This window comes from Neodiprion lecontei, chromosome 5 (genome assembly GCF_021901455.1).
Source record: "Neodiprion lecontei isolate iyNeoLeco1 chromosome 5, iyNeoLeco1.1, whole genome shotgun sequence".
NCBI classification, from domain to species: domain Eukaryota; kingdom Metazoa; phylum Arthropoda; class Insecta; order Hymenoptera; family Diprionidae; genus Neodiprion; species Neodiprion lecontei.
The window spans coordinates 1,176,948-1,194,549 of NC_060264.1; the positions used below are offsets into that span (position 1 = coordinate 1,176,948).

Genomic DNA, 17,602 nt, shown 5'->3' on the forward strand with positions numbered 1-17,602 from the left:
CCCTTTTACCTACATCACTATTTTTCCCTCTCCCAATTTTTATATCCAACATAATCGGTTTTTACATACCTAGCAACAAAAATCACTCTACTGTAATTTATTAATACCCACTATTACTAATCCCGATCACTTATTCGTCTCACTACGTAGTAAAAATATAACAACGATTCTCAACGATCATGCATAATATCAATAATAATTAAATACCAATAAAACGCGTTGAAGCGTTGGCTAATTAAATACCTAATTGTTATACGAAAAATTCCAACAACTATTTAATTGGGCGCCGTCTATACCTGTGCAATTATTTATAGAATAACTCGACAATCATCGTCATCGTCATCGTCATCGTCACCATCACCATCACCATCATCGTCATCGTATTCGGGTTGCTGCGATGCATTATAATACGTACGTGCAAAACTAATTGTGTACTAATTCAGGCGCCCTGCACTTTTCGCGTTACCTCCGTAACTCGACATCAATATATATTTTTAACCTTTTTGTTTTTTTTTTTTTTTTAATCTATCTATCTATTTCTTTGCACCACCTTTCCTTCTTCAGCCACTCAATTTTACATATCATATATCGTTGTCAGAGCGTTGATTTTTCGAAAATCCTCCCCCCCCCCCCCCCCCCCCAAATCAACTTTACCCGCTCCTCGTCCACTGCGTGTCTTTAATTATTTCACCGATCGGATAAATCATATCGGGAATATGAATTACATAGGAACAGGTATGGGGAAAATTTTCTGGCTTCTATGCCTGTGTGTGAAACGCGATTATTGTGTACTCGTCAATGCTTCTTGAAACTTTTCATTCATTTACCCGACTCGAAACGGCAGGCGTAACACAATATACGAATAGTTACACATCGATATACTATATAACAAATCTATAGGTATATAAGAATAAATTATTAAACAATTATTAAACAGTTATCTACAAGTTCGATCGTCATACACTGAGTTATACGAATTGCATACGTACGTAAGTACATACATACATATGTATTATACACGTGTGAGAAAAATTACAGCGAGAGAGATTAATTGTAAGTATTATTCAAGTATTTTCGTGCGATATATAACAAATAAATTGTCTTTCTTTTGGTTTCCTTTTTCTTTCTTTTCTTGTTTTCCTCAGCTTTTGGAACCTATCTCTTAAATCAAACTTTCTCTTTCGCTAGGAGCTTCTTTTCTCGATACAATACAATTGTCGCGTAGTCACGATCGCAATATTGTATACATATATATGTATATACGTTAATGCGTATTTATATTATATATTATAGTACTATAGAGAATATACACCTATATATAAATATATATATATATAGATGTATGTATGCGTATATGTATATATAGGTACGAATTGTGGGTAAGTTTTCGATTTCAGCATTATTTTTTCCAACTTTTTCCTCATTATTTCTTTATCATTTGTCAATAGCCTCAATTTTACAAGCAACATTTACACAGCGACGTTTCTTTAATATAAAAATACAAAAAATAATTTACAAAAATTATACATCATACGCGATATTATATGCATACGTATGTAAATCGAAGCAGCGATTTTTTGTATACCCATTGGTACATAGGTGTGTAAATATATAATATATATATATACATATATCAGATATAAGGTACGAATATGTCGCAAGTTTCAAGAAGCTTTTCAATCGTCACACACGCTGCGTGCGAATCGCTGTTATTTTAACAATGATGTAATATAATTAACGATCGTTTAAAAATGAGTATAAAAAATGATCAAACTGTGTTTATGCAAATATAGAAGTAATAGATCGTAAATCGATATGCGATGTAAGAGCAGGTGTTTGCTAATATATACGTATGTTGTAGTGTATATATATATATACATATATATATATATATATATATATGTATGTATTGTAATCGGATGAATCTAATCGCTGTAATAAATAAAAAAAATTATATAAAAAAAAAATGTTAGTATACAATTGCTAGCAATAAGGTAATAAAATTAACGCCTATTATAGATATGATATTTATTCTAAGTATTGTACGCGGATTAAGAAATAAAAGACAAGATAAATAAAAATCAACTGCAACTATTGTTTAGTTAAGAAATCATTATTTTTTTTTCAAAATTTTTTTTTTTTTTTTTTTTACTTCATATTAATAACAAAAATATAATAAAATATGTTGCGTGTGTTTTTGTGTGTGTGTATACACATATGTGCAATGTACATGACTTGCGCCATTGTGTGTAAAGTGTGTATTATATGTATATATATACAAATAATTGAGTAAGGTATCAATACAAAACAACAATAACAAACTATATGAAAAATCCTTAAGATTATTAATAAAATCGTGTAACATATTTTATATATATATGTGTGTATCGTATATATTGTGTCTGTTTTTTGTATATTAAATATATACTATATCTTCATCATCATACAAAAATAAAGGAACAAAATCTAAAGCCAACAAAATACATATAACGTGTGTATGTATGTATAATATGTATGTATATATATATATGAGTAAAATTAATATATATATATATATATTGATTATAAATAATAATTAAAAATGTTAGGATAATAGTTTCGATTGTGTGTGGTTTTTTTTCCTTCTTAATTTTTTTTTTTCTTTTTACTCTTTCCTTATCTCTGTTCTCTCTCTCTCTCTCTCTCTCTGTCTTTCTAACTCTATTTCTATTGTGTACTTTATCACTATTGTGTACTCTAACTTATATAACGTATATATGTGTATATATATATACGAAATAACCGTAACGCAGTAGTAAATGGTGCATGGATCGGTAATGAAGTCCATAATTATATGTGTGTAGGTAACAAACGTATGCATGTAATAATAATAACAATAATAACAATAATAACAATAATAATAATAATAATAGTAATAATAGGAATAGTAATTATAATATTAATTATTATTAATAATGATAATTCCGTGTTTGTGTGTGTGTGTGTGTGTGCGTGTGTACCACAAGTGATCAGGTGGTATTCTGCAGCGGATGAGGGTGAAAGGTGTAAGATTATCGACAGGTATCAGTGGGGAAATTCAGGGGGACGCGACGTGGGGAGAAAAGAGAGTAACTGGGAGGAAAAAAAAAAAAAAAAAAACGTCGAACGGAAGAAAAATAATAATTAGCGTCAGGCGTATCGACGTTTCGGACTTCTTATAAACGACAGCCTTCACTTGCTGCTGCTTATGCGTGCCTTGTCAACTAACAACGAAGACGACGACGACGACGACAACAACAACAACAACAACAACAACAACTACAATAATAATAATAATGATAATAATAATATGTCCTTCTGTTTTTCTTACGTCTACCAACGTGTGTGTGTGTGTGTGTGTGTGTGTGTGTGTGTGTGTGTCTAAGGATATAATAATCAAATTAGGACGCTAGTATTCATGTCCATGTTATTATTGTGTGTATATATACATACACATATATTGTTCGCACACAGCTTACATATATGCATGCATGCATGTGTGGGTATTATATAGCGGTAGTGAAGGTATTGAAAAATATATATAATTAATCGTACAAATCTAATTATCATCATAATCGTTATATCATTATCTTGTTAATAATTACCGGGTAAATATTTATTTATGTTTATGTATACGCGTGTCTGTGTGTCGGTGTGGTTGTCAATGTATGTATAAACATGGCTGTAAAGTATCAAACCATTTACATGAGAGAAGCCTGACTCCAAATCATCGTCATATAGCAATGACAACAACATCAACAACTACAACAACAACAACAACAACAACAACAATAATAATAATAATAAAGATAATAATAATAATAATAATAATAATAATAATAATAATATTTATCATACTCTCGAAGGGGGTGGATATTATTATACAGGCTATCGTGTATTATACGAGTAAATAGACGTCTATACTTTTTAGTGTGATAGATGAATAATAATAATTTTCGTTCGCGTTTTACCCTCGACATTTGAGGTGTGCAATTATTTTCGTTATTTACTTTTTTTTTTTTTTTATTCTTGAAACTCCGACACCGAACCGCAGTAAATAATAACGTCACATGTCTTTTTCTCCCGCACACGGTATGTTCGTCTTTCTCTCCTGTCTCTTTGTCGCGTGGTTAGGTACGCGGGACGTAAAATTTTTTGGAAATTGAAGAAAAAAGAGAGAGAAAGATAAAAAAAAAAAATAAGAATTTGAACCGTGACAAGAGTCACAAAATATAGGTATAGGCGTGTACATGTATATTACAGGTGTCTATGTGTCTGCGTGTGTATGTATATATATATATCGTATATATATATATATATATATATATATATATATATATATATATATATATATATATATATATATGTATATGTAGGTATTTATAGGTATCTCGTCAAACGTATAACCTATGATATAATACTCGTTTCGTTTCCTGCCTTCACTTTTGTCTCTAATTTATAGTATAAGAATATATATATTATAGCGTATGCGGTTATGCATGTCGTTAATTATTACTATGTTCCTCGTTATGCATCATCGTCATCATCATCATCATCGTAATCATTAATATTATTCTTGCTAATATTATTATTATTATTATTATTACTATTACTATTATTACTATTGTTATTAGTTTGTTTATCCATGTTCATAGTTTAATTCCAACATCGTATTATTATTATTATTGTTATTACTTCTATAGTTATCGTTATCATTATTGTTTTAGCTATTCTTATTGTTAATCCACACAAGAATCGATATTATTATTATTATTATTATTATTATTATTATTATTATTATAACATCATATACGATGTCCATTCACTTTTATGTATTATATAGACAATATGGATCGCTATTATAGACACTTGATACATATTAAAGACAGATTTACCGTTTTTTTTTCTTTTTTTTTTTGGTTTTTAATTTTTTCTTCGTTTTCCCCATCATCAACGAATACACCCGTTTAGTGTTGGAAATTCTGCGAATGCATAGGTATACGTGTGTTCACGCGTTTCTCTCCAAGCTATTATCTTTATCTTTATATACCTACATTCATACATACATAGGTATAGTTTTGTTATTGTATAATACCACCATACGTCTTTGTGTTTTCTTGTGATTTTTTAGCACAATTATATCGTATAACACGCGTCGGTATCTTTTTTGTTTTCTTGGTTTTTCATATCGTGTTCTGTGTGAAGAATAGGTGTCCTAAGTCGTCGTTACGCGTTGATAATGACACGTACCTCAGATGTACGTACATTATTTATATATATTCGTACGACGTAGCACTATAATCTATTTGATTATTTGGTATATTTATCAAGAAAGAAAGAAAAAAAAAAAAAACTTTGCGTCGTTTTATTTCTACCTTATTATGTTGTTATAGTTGTTTTCTTTCTCTGCTACTTGTTTGTTTTCTTTTTTTTTTTGTTTTTTCTTTTTGTTTTTTATTTTTTTGTCTTTTTCTTCATAAATTATCATTTCTTTAAGAGTATACATCGTGTTTGATTCTGTGCTGAGCTGCGATCTCTTTAATTTTTTTTCCTCTCTTTATAACATATATCAATATATATATTCACGTAGTTATGTATACGGAGGAGTTATACTCTCAAGCCGAGATCCCTTTGATTAGCGACTTAATTCACATCGTATTTAATGGCTTACAGATAAAATGTAGGTATATATATATATATATATAGCTTTGTCTTCTTACGCATAATATGTATGTGTAGTAATACTTGCTAATCGCCTTGTATAATATATAAATTACATGCTATTCTTCATCCGTCGGTAGGTGTAGGTATATATATATATATATATATATATATATATATATATATATATATATATATATATATATATATGTATGTGTTTATATTTATTTACGAACGAATCCCGTACCGCATTTTATGCAGCGTTTTTCACTTCTTTACTTTACTTTTTTACTCCCGACTTTCGCGACTGAATTTTAGCAATTCGACTCGGTGTGGCTGGATTTTTGAATATTCCAAATTTCCGCACCGATATCATGTTTTCCAAGCAGTATAATGGTAATATATTATTGGCGATAGATCGCGATGCTAATTACGTTTGTCTTTTATAGTCCGAGTTAAAAACGAATGAAGGGACAACCGAAAAAAAATTTAAAAAAAAAAAAAAAATTAAATGTATCTCTTCTGTCTTTCTTACTTATTGGTAAATTTTTCTCTGGAATCGTGTATGATCGGTTTTTGGTTTTTCTCTTCCATCGTATAATCATCTTTGTTTAACAATAGCAGGTACTAGCATAGCTACCACAGTCGTACGTATCTTTAATAGTATAATAATAATAATTATTATTATTATTATTACGTAGGTTTATTTTGCTCATTCTTTTTTTCCTTTTTTTTTATTCGCTTTGTTGCTTATCATAGAAATTATCAACCGATCTTCGGTTTATTCGCCATCTCCTTTTTTCGTGTGCTCGTGTTGATAAGAAATACTATAGTTTCAATTTACAAGTAATATCGTTATACACATAGATATCATAGGTATATAATATTATAATATGTATGTACGAGTTGAACGTTGAATGACTTATTTATTCACTATAATAATAATTTGGTTATACATGCCGCGGATGCGCGGCGCGTTGCTTTGCAGAGAAATTTCAGAAAATGGTGAAGTAAAAAAAAAAAAAAAAAACAAAGTCTGTCGCGTCTGTTTGCATAAAGTTCTACAATTTCAACAATTTATTAATAATACGATATATATCTATAATGCGTAAAATTCTGCGAGGGTATAAATCGAAACTCAGTATGAGAAATGAAATTGAAAAGGAAAAATGAATGCGAAATAACGACCACTTCGATTAAAATATTACACGTGTAATAAAAACATTGGATAAAAATTTTTTTAAATTACAGACAATAAACAAATACAATAGCAGTGCGTGTAAAAAGAAGAATAAACGAAAAGTTAAAGGATCGAATCTATATACATACATAGGGTTAACATTTGTTTGTTAAATTTATCAATTTAATATACTCTTAGCACCTGACAACGGTCGAATTTAATTTAATGCGGTCGGCTGCGTCTTAAGCGAAACCTCCGTGTTCCGTACCGTGATTCATATTATTATTGTTACTATTGTTATTAATATTATTATCATTATCATTATTATTATCATTATCGTCATCATCATTATTATTATTATCATCATTGTTATTAAATTATGAATTTAATGCACTATGATTCGATACAGATACAGATATAGTGATAAGCAGCCGGTGCCTGCACTTTAACATGTCTGTAATGACCTAATAATTGTATCGACAATGATATTGTAATAATAATAATAATAATAATGACGATGTTAATAATAATAACAACAGCAATAACGAAACCAAAATACAATTCTAATAATAATAATAACAACGACAACAATAACAACAAAATTGATTGGAAATAATATTAATAATAAAAATATTAACAATGGTAATAATATATAAACACGGTCTTGCATATACTATGAATATATATGTATGTATAGTCATCTAATTAACTTTCTGACGTAGAGTGGCGAGAGAAATTTTTTTCCAAATCCATCAATTTATCGCCAACGCTCGATCGTTGAACGATTTCTGTTACAGGCTTTTGTTACGTTTTGTTTTTTTTTTTTTTTTCAATTTTTCTTCCTTTTTGGTAATGTGAAATATTATCTTACAGAAACGAAACAAGTTTCGGTGTAACAAATTCGAATTTGATATTATAATACAGCAAGAAAAAACTCGTATATCGCGCTGTTTATACGATGCGGCAATTAGTTTCATTGAATTGTAATCAAACGTACATTTCTCAATAATGAATTAATAATAAGTCAAGTCAAATAATGTGAAGGATCAGCCACTTTACGTACAGCAATTATATTACTCTATACAATAACAAGCCTAACTGGATTTTATTTTATTTGTTTATTTATTTATTTACCTTTTTAATTCGTAATATAAAAATAAAATGTAAGACTCGTACCGAGGACGATTTTTGAAAAAACGGCCGTAAATTACCACGCGAAACTCTGCGAGCATAAGACATCGTCGCCCTTTGCCATTTACATCAGCCAATATTATACGTGTATGTAATTACATACACATTTATATGCATACGTATAAGATGCGTGCAGATTCGTAGCACCTGATTTATCGTTCATCCATCAACTATTTTACAACTCGACCCAATTTCTCCATAATCGTCGTTAACGTTTCACAAATTCCAAGTCTTCGTCTTCGTTTTCATAATTGTTGTTAGAACATGTTTGTTGTTCTTGTTGTTTTAATTATTGCTTCTGGATTCTCGTTCACTTGCCCCGATTTATTCATTCGTTCGTTTATTTATCAATGAAATTTTCTTTTCCTCAGCACTACTCGTTTTATCTCTCTTCAGCGCGTATGTATATATATTTTATTATTATATCCCGTGAATATCAAGCGTTTCTCGCTCAAATTATATTCTCCTTCTATATATGCCCTGCAGCTTTTCAACTTCCTCGCCTAACGACGTTCACCGTCCGTCCCTTTTTTATATCTTCTTTTATTTATACCACTATACGGTTTCGCTAGTTCGTCTTTTACAATCATCATCGTACCTATATGCCGTTATCATAATTACCATGTGTACATATATATAATTATTATAATAAACCCCGCGTTTATGTATTATAGGTATGCATATATATTTGCAATATAGACGCAATTTATACATGAATTATTATTATTACTATTATTATTATTATTATTATTATTGTTGTTGTATAGAGTCTACGGATATTCCATATTGTATATTATTAAACTCCGACTATTCCAGTGAAAAAATAAATTATTATTATCGTTATCGTTATTATTAATGGTATTCTTATTATTTTTATTATTATTTTTATTATTATTGTTGTTATTATTATTATTATTATTATTATTATTATTTTATGATTTACGGTAACACGCTATGTTTTATTTCAAAGGTGTGAATAGTGGTATCGTGGTTTCTTTGCCATGCATATCTTCCGCATTGTTCAATCAGGGGTTCGTTTTGTTGGTTTCGAGTGTTTATACAACGTACCGGGTGTTGTTTTCTGTTCTACGTTCTGATTCTTCCGCCGTATCATTTTGTGTCAATGAATCTTGCGGCGTATAACAGTGAGCCCGGTACTTCCGCATTCATGATCCAAATAGTATATTGTGTAACGAGGAGGCAAACAGGGTATTTCCGGGGTGAACGTAAGTTTGCAATATGAGTCGTAGGTGAAGTCGAAGACGAATATTGAAGATACGCGAGGCGAAAATACCGTTGCCTCCTTGCTGCGCACGATTCTTTATACAACGAGATTATGTCACGCGTATTGTCACGGAGCACGAAATTGAGGTTAGGTGCCGCGTAATGTTAGATTTCTTTGCTGTAGCGCATGCGCGCAGTGCGGAAAATACCAATATTAATTCCTACGACTTAAAACTCATCTCTTCCGTACTCCGCGCATGCGAATTGGCAGACTCACTCTGCCGTCATAGAAACGGATACTTTGTGTACAGAAAAACGCGTAACACATGCTCGTGTTGTATAAATGCATTTTTGCTCAAGAATCACGCAGATCGATTTTCATGCGCTATTTCTATAATGTATAATATAGATATACAGGCCCGTTTTCTATATTATTTATTATACTCCCCTTTGCTCGAATTCCCTGCAGATTTACTATATAGGTATATTATTTACGAATATCTGTATATTGTATAATATAGACACAGGCGTGTATGCCAGCGTGTTTGTGTGTGTGTGTTTTTTTTTTTTTGTGAGCACGTATGAATATATATATGTGAATATATATATATGATATACACGTGTATACTATGTAGGCGGACTAGTTAACCATGTAATAATGTAATAGATGCATGTGTAGCTATATATATATAATACATCTTACTATTAGATATATATGTATAATTACAGACTAAACGCGGGTGCGGAGGAACCAAAACAAAAATTAGAGACAGAGAAAAAGTCATAATTATAATTGTAAGGTAATGAGAAATATAAAAAAATGATATATATATCTATGTAAATTAATATAACACACTATGCGGGAGCAATATTTTCATATAAAAAACAAAGCAGCAACGAGAGAGAGAGAGAGAGAGAGAGAGAGATAAAAAGGAGAGTAGAAAATAACAAATGAATGTAAGGAAAAAAAAAAAAATTTTTAAATATGGATGTCTATTCGAATGATCGGTAACACCGGAGCATAATAATAATACGCGTTACAGCAGTATACAATAATAAAGCGAGGATCGTAAATTGGGGTAGTGTTCTTTTTTTTATCTTCTTCTTCTTCTTCTCCTTAATTTTCTTCTTCTTTCTTTCCGCCCCCTCCAGGTACATACGTATACATATATACCCGAAGATCGGTGATAGTGGGTGAGGGGAATTGGCGCGTTTTTGCTGTTCTCGATAGGACATATATACGTTATTATATCATACAAATATAATCGGTGGTATAAATCTCATACCGCTGAGGAGGGTCGAGGTGGTCGAGTTCGCGGATCCAGATGAGCGGGATATTAGTTGGCGACGAGAAGATGCTGCTGATACTGGCTCGTTGAGTAAGGCGCGACGGAGCCAAGGCCGAAGTTGTTCAACCCCTCGACGAGACTCTTCTCCTGGTGCGAATTCGCCCCGTTTGTCGTCGAGCCGACGGGGCCGAGGTTCGCCGATGTCTGGGAGCCGGCGACGCCGCCGTAAAACTGGTGTCCGATCGCCGTCGGGTCCAGGTAAGCCGAGGGGAACTTTGCCGCCCCGTAAAGCTCCGGAAGGTAGCCGGCGTGGCTCGAGGCCGCTGCTGCCGTCTCGAATATGTTGCGGTGGGGAAACTGGGGGTGGTAGGGACCGTGCTGGAAGAAGTAGCCGTTCGAATCCCCGGCCGGCTGCTGGCTGCCGATCACGCCAGGCGAGAGGGATCGGCTCGTCGGTGAATTCTGGGAGACCGGAAGTCCCGCTGGCTGGTGATGGTGGTGGTGGTGGTGGATCTGCTGCTGCATCGCTCGCTGCTTTATGTAGTTTGAGAACTCGGTCGGCGACATTCTGAAACCGTCAGATCTATTTCAATGACATTAAACCGCCCCTTGTTATACGATCGTCCGGAAACGCCGATCGGAGCCAAAACATCGACAAGGATCGAGATTTTTCGCACGGATTTGCCGAGAGATCGGTAAAAAGAACGCGTTCGCAACGGAGAGGGCGCTTTGACAATGAATCGATACATTTGAGTCGATTTTTCGCATGGATTTGCTGAGAGATCGGTAGACGAAAAATGCGTTCGGATCAAAGAGGGCAGTTCGATGACAATCGACACTTATCGGTCATTTTATTATTAGGTATATATTCATAAGTCAAAAAGAAGTGTTTTGAAGTAGAGGGAGAGAAAATACCTACTCGAACTATAAAATAAAGCTCGGATGGCAAAGCTTTTTTTTAAATTCATCCGAAATTGTTAAAAATCTATCTTCTCGATTTATTTTGCAAAATGCTATTTCCTAAGGGGCCACTGAAAAAGATTGCACTTTTTTCAGTATAGTCAATTCGATGTTATATTTGTAGATTATAATCGATAACGGTGCAATGTTGAAAAATTAAATATTCAACGATGCCAAGATGACAACGGAAAGTGGTTCAGTATAAATATTTGTAAAACACAGTTTTCTGAATAAAATTAGCCGATTTTGAAGCGCTTTTAAATGAAGAAACTTGTGTTTCCAAAGCCAATACTTGGAACATTTCTATTTTTAAAGAACGTAAGCAAAAATACTTTTTGGGTGTCCTTATAACGAGAGCAACGCGACTCGGATGATCTGTTTTTAGAGGCAGTTGTACCTGAGTGAACGAAATTCAAACCGATTGTCCTTCGGCCATTCTACTTATTTTTAAACCGTGAAACGCAACACCGGAGTATCCTTGAGGCCAATGCCTCCAGTTGTCTCACAATAAGTTTCTAATACATGTCAGATACAATCATATAAACCGGATCAATCAACTGTGTCATGTAAAATTCCCTCGATCGAAATAACAACTCGCAACGGTGCGCTTGAGAGTTGGAAACAATTTTCTAATAAAAGCGAACAATTTCCTTCGACACATTCAAATTTTCTACAATCAAACTGATTGACAAAGTTACCAAAGTGACATATCTTGGCAAAGTTGTTCGAACCACGTTTTGATCAGCTTCCCGCGACTCGCAAGAGGATATTTACTAATTCCTACCATACATGGTGTAAAATAATCAAACGACGGAACATTCGACATCGAGAGTGTGACAAAAGGGTCTAAGACCTTTGAAAATGGTCTTGGCTCCGACCGGCGACCATCAGGAGTCTCGACCATGGGCCGTGCGCAAAATACCTGTTAGCCCTCTTGCTGCTGGTTTTGAGTTTGGTGCTGCCGAATTTTGTCTGGGCGAACGTGGCCGTGGTGAAGGTCAGGGGAGCCGCGGACCTCGGGATGAACGCAGGAACGGGGCTCGGCGATCCCTTGAAGGAATTGGCGATGGGAGTCGGCGAGGGTGCGGACGAGGATCCAGATCCATGGCCGTTCTGCTGGTTGGTGGAGGATCCGGAGCTGGTGCTACTGCCAACGGAGGATGGGAAGGGTGAGGTGGACTTGGGGCTGAGGCTGAGTCCGCCAAGGGACGTGCCGACGGCCTCGATGGGTCTGAAGCATTGGGCCTCGGGGTTGAAGGTCTTGGTGACCTCGCGGTCAGCAGAGCTCTCGTCGTGGGGATCGGCTGCCTCGGAGTAGAGGATCTTGACGGCGCCCTTCTCGCCGATGCGGTAGCTCACCTCGCCGGGATCTACCCAGACGGCGAGCTCGGCCGGAAGGTTCTCGAGGATGTCCTGGATAGGGACGCCGCTCTCCTTGGCCGCACGTTCGAGGACCGGGTCGACCGGGTCGCCGGTCTTGAGGCAACGGAACGCGGAGCCCTTGAACGGCTTTTCGGGGTACCAGTGCCCCTTGAACTTGTCCTTCAACGCTTTTTCGAGCTCCTCGCCGAATATGTTGACTCTCCGACGTGGCAGCTTGTTATACAGGTACGATATCACGAAGTTTAACGCCACCTGCACCTCTATGTGCATCTTCGGCTTTGATAGGAGAATTTTACCGCTGTGGACGTATCTCGGTTGCGAGTAATCACCGCTGTGCCGTTTCAACGGCCCGACCGATAGTATCTGTTGCTGTTGTTGTTGTTGCTGCTGCTGCTGCTGCTGTTGTTGCTGTTGCTGCTGTTGCTGCAAGTGGTTCAGCCGCGTTGGGCCTCGGGACGATTCTTTGCTCACCGAAATCTCCTTGACTGCAAAGGCCAGCGAATCTGGAACAGAAAAATTACACATTTTCAGGATGACGGTAACTATCCATGACGACTATGTACTCTGTGTAGACTAAAAGAAAAAAGTGGTGAAAAGTGTAGAGATCGTTAATTATCAAGTCAAAGTAACAAGCCATTAAAAATGTCATGCGAGTCCACGAATGTAATAAAAACTACGCGTAGTATAGTTTCGATAGGCCAAACCATAAATTGCATCACATTTTCTCCACAGTGCAACGACCCTTTGCGAAATCAGTGACCCGAGCCGCTCGCGGTGCGAGTCTATTTAAAATTCTGCGGATTAGTCAAATCGGGTTTCAGGTCCGGGACGGTTTAACGACGGAAGTGCGAGTAAATTGTGTGGCGTGAAGCCGCGATAGCCAATCTACGAGCGGCCTGCACGAGTCGGAGTTTGAATTTCAACTGGTTCCGTTTGCGATATATGTGACCAGGTAGGTGCGACGATGAATTAGCGTTTGGTAGTCGGGTGCCACCGCAACTCGGTGCTTCGAAATTACACGGTTATCGGCGTTGCCTGCGGTAACGGGGCTAACGAGAGTTAGGTTTGTACGCGGCGTTCAATGTGGGCGGGTCGCTAAGGCGAGAAGAACGACGACCTGTAAAAAAAGCAGAAGGAGGAAAAAGACAACCCGGCAGGACAGAGGCGCGGATGGTAAAGACTCCCCAATTAGCCACCCGACGGTATTGATTGAACGGATTCAGAAGTTGAGGCTCTCCAATGGTCCCTTGCTGATTGCGCAATTTGCTTCAATCGCGAGGCCGATCAGAAATCAGCTGCATTTTCACGATGAAGGGACCATTAATGACGCTACTGTACTCGAGAAGGACGAATCCAGCGGTGGTACGATTTGATTATTCAGTGAATAAAGCGCTGTTTTTTCATACCTGCGATGAAGACAGAGCTGCGGACACAGTATTAACACGTAAACGAAAAAGTTGGCATTTTCGTCATCCTTAATGCCAGGACCGACGAATTGCCACACGCTGTTTCGGCATGCAATTTTTGCTTTCACATGCCACGCGTGTGAAAGTAAGAGAGGGTAGAAAAACGGACTAGCATCCCAAGAGCTCAGACTGTTTCGGAGTGTATTCGAAGAGGTTGGAAACTCGTTGAACTTTACCGTCATGCAATTTGTTCACCTTACGCTACGTGATAATTTGACCGGAGATTCGTGAAGGGCGTTTCCTGGCGCGAGAACATCACGGACTAGTGGAAAAAGACATCTCCATCTCCATCTCCGCATCTTCCCAGTTACTCTCCTTGAGTTTCATGGAGTCTCCGAAGCTGGGCGACGGCATCGTGTGAGATCGATTCGTCGGACTTCGGCTTGGCAGCGTTTAATCGTGCCTTGGCTTCCTCCATTGTAAGAGAGGCTGTTAGAGCTTTCAACGACGGAGACGAAGCATCATCGAGTTGTACTCCGAACCAACTGTTCCAGGTCACCGTTATCGTTTCGCGATGGTATCTTGACCGTGCATCTGTGTCGCGCGGTGGGTATCGTTGAAGAAGAGAGCGAGCGTGTTTTTTCACCGCCACCACCGGGTAGAACTTGATATATGGGTTAAAGTCTGGCTGCCGGGTTACCTCTCTGCCTATGTGGTTCGCCAAGGTATTGATCCTCGCGCACGCCTCTCAGAAGTTCCAAAGTTAAAAATATACAGCCTCCCTTACAGTCAGGGTCGACCCGACGATACGAGTATACGTCATGGTTCAAACTGGAAAGAATATGCATGTGGCCGTTGTGTGCACGAGTCGTTCATATCTGAGGTTGGATTAGAAATTTAACCCCGTCCTCGGCTGCACGCAGACCATTTCGATCAAAGGTCAACAAGGTAGAGCCTCGATCTTTCTCTCCCACCGCAGAGTGCTATCGCATAAAATTCATCCAGCATATCGCATGTCCGAGATGATTTTCCGCCGTGATTTGAAATCCCGTGTAATTACTCCTTTAACGACGGTCAGTAACGCGGGGATCGTCAATTTTGGAGAACGGTATTAACGAGCCAAGTTGTGTATTCTCTGCGCGGTAATAATTTCCCGGTGCATTGGTGGGTCGGTGGGTCGCTGCGGGGCATCGAGCTGGCTTGTCGCCTTGGTACCAACCGGGTCAGTTACAGTCGGGTTGCGCAATTTTCAATTCCGCAATAAACCGGCCTCGGTCTGAACGCTGTCGTGTCAACTATCAATTACACTATGCAGAAGGCACTGCGGCGTACCTTCTCTATGCAGTGAAGTGTAAGAGGGTCATCTCCGTCTAGGCTCCAAGTTCGAATCACCGACGTTTCTTCGACGTGCAGGTTGAATTTCGTTTTCGGTTTAGCATCGGTAACGTCGACGCTATCGACTAATCGAAGCGACGCCAGCTCGATAGTAATTGTTCCGGGAAACCGGCGGAAAGCCTTAAGCTCTTGACGATTGACGGGTTATTTGGCAAGACCCAAAAAACGCGGCGTCGTTACAACGCAGGCGCCGTTTCACTCACGGGCTTGGCTTTCTACCATCAATGAACGGGAAAAAAAATCCCTCCTTCTGAAACTCGTCGGCTTTTCCAATTGGCAACCGCCTCCGGTACCGGACAAAATCATGGCTGAATGCCACATCGAGTTAACAAAGCCAAATTCACTCCCTCGCCACAGACTGAGGATCACCTCTCTGTCTTTATTTCTGACTTCCGTTTCTTCCGTTTCCGCTCTGCGATGACTTCAAAGTGACTTTGACCGTGTATGAATCGCGAATACAAAATCCAAGCAGAACCGTAAATACTTTTTCCTATGTTTTCATGTTAGGTAACCGCGTCGTCCTTTCAGAGATCCTTAATTAATCTACCAGGCGCGTGACGGGAGGATGATCGACCGTCGCACCTGTAAGGATCGGCCAGGAACTTTTCCGCAACTTCGGATGTAAAATACCACCATTTGCTGACTGCCGCAGGGTGCCGCCGCCACCCATTGGTGTCATCGCCGTCGCTCTTCGCACCGTCTCGTTTCCTCTTCTCTAACCCGGTGCCAGGCGACGGACAGATCAATACGCGGCCGTACTGTACCCAGTCCTGCTCCAGATAGCGAGGCGCGGACGTGTTACTCTGTTCCATATTTCTGTCTGCGCGTTAGTCTTGCTGCCCATCGATTGCGTCTCCTCGCCTCCTTCCTGCTTCTTCATTTCTATGCACCTTGGTCCCGGGATCTACGTTCCGCTTTCGAGTTTGGTTGGTTCGGCCCTACTCCCAAGACGGTTCAAACGATACTCGTACCAGCTGGCAACTCACGGAACGAAGCTCGCGTACACAGGCTCACGTACAGGCTCTGTGCGTAGAAGGAAAATAAATCATTTCAATTCTCTCTACTGCGGTCTGCACAACGGAAGAGCGTTAGCGGTATTTTTTTTTATTCCGTCACCGCCGTAAAACAATTTCCTCAATCACCCGTGGCATTGAATCATCGCCGCTATATTTCAGTACCGCGTTGCAACGCACTAAAACTGTGCTCACTGCGAAAATAAGAATTTCAAAAAAGCAGTATCTGCTTGTAAGCAATGACTTGTATCGTTGTTCAGAAGCCTTGTCCCATTGCACCTTTGTCTTTCCAAATGTACGCGTAACTCAAGTTCCATTGGTAGACAACAGAGACCAGTGTAGGTACTTTGAATGTACGGAAGAAATCGCGATTCGGATGGTCTCATAGTTTTACGATGACGCTATGCGAAAGAACAAAAAGACAAGAGTAAGAAGAGGAAGAGTCGTAAGAATCCAACGAATGAGAGTAAGGAGAAAAGGAAGAAGAAGGAAAGGCAAAGAGAGCACGGGAGGTGATGTCGGTTTACAACCTACCATGTGCAAGTACGCGTATCTACACCCAGGCATGTGGTCCGCCCGTCTGCAAGCAACAAACACAGTTACTTGTCGTATGTTGTCAGATGTGACGCAGGCGTTAATGCACTCGAGCAAATACCGAGAAGCCGTGTATACCTGGATACCGGTACAACATTTCAACTTGTGTGGATAAGTAGTGTCGTTACATACTCGGCTGATGACTGAGCTCACTCAATGTTCCCCAAGTTTTCGCCCCAGAAATCGGAGAGTTAAAATTCCGCTCTCGCTTCGCCCGCAGCGTTTAATCGTCCAAATCAAAAAGCCGAAAAGATTCGGTACCATGAGATGATTGTCGTCGCCAACGGT

At 37.9% G+C, this 17,602-nt stretch overlaps 1 protein-coding gene across 11 annotated transcripts in view; it reads right to left on the reverse strand.

Annotated features, from left to right (window-relative positions):
• The window catches only part of LOC107225437 (protein Tob1), a 120,655-nt gene that overhangs the window by 7,978 nt on the left and 95,075 nt on the right, over nt 1–17,602 (reverse strand). For 7 of the 11 annotated variants that reach the window (XM_046741319.1, XM_046741320.1, XM_046741318.1 and 4 more), the window contains 2 exons: nt 12,446–13,409; nt 6,876–11,146 (listed from right to left, as the gene is read on the reverse strand). In XM_046741319.1, the coding sequence (XP_046597275.1) occupies nt 10,612–11,146; nt 12,446–13,409 (1,499 nt within the window). In that variant the 3' untranslated portion in view covers nt 6,876–10,611. Of the gene's footprint in view, nt 1–6,875; nt 11,147–12,445; nt 13,410–14,567; nt 14,740–17,602 lie in introns of those variants that run through there. The other 4 variants (XR_001525688.2, XM_046741323.1, XR_006904638.1 and 1 more) reach the window with 4 other exon arrangements.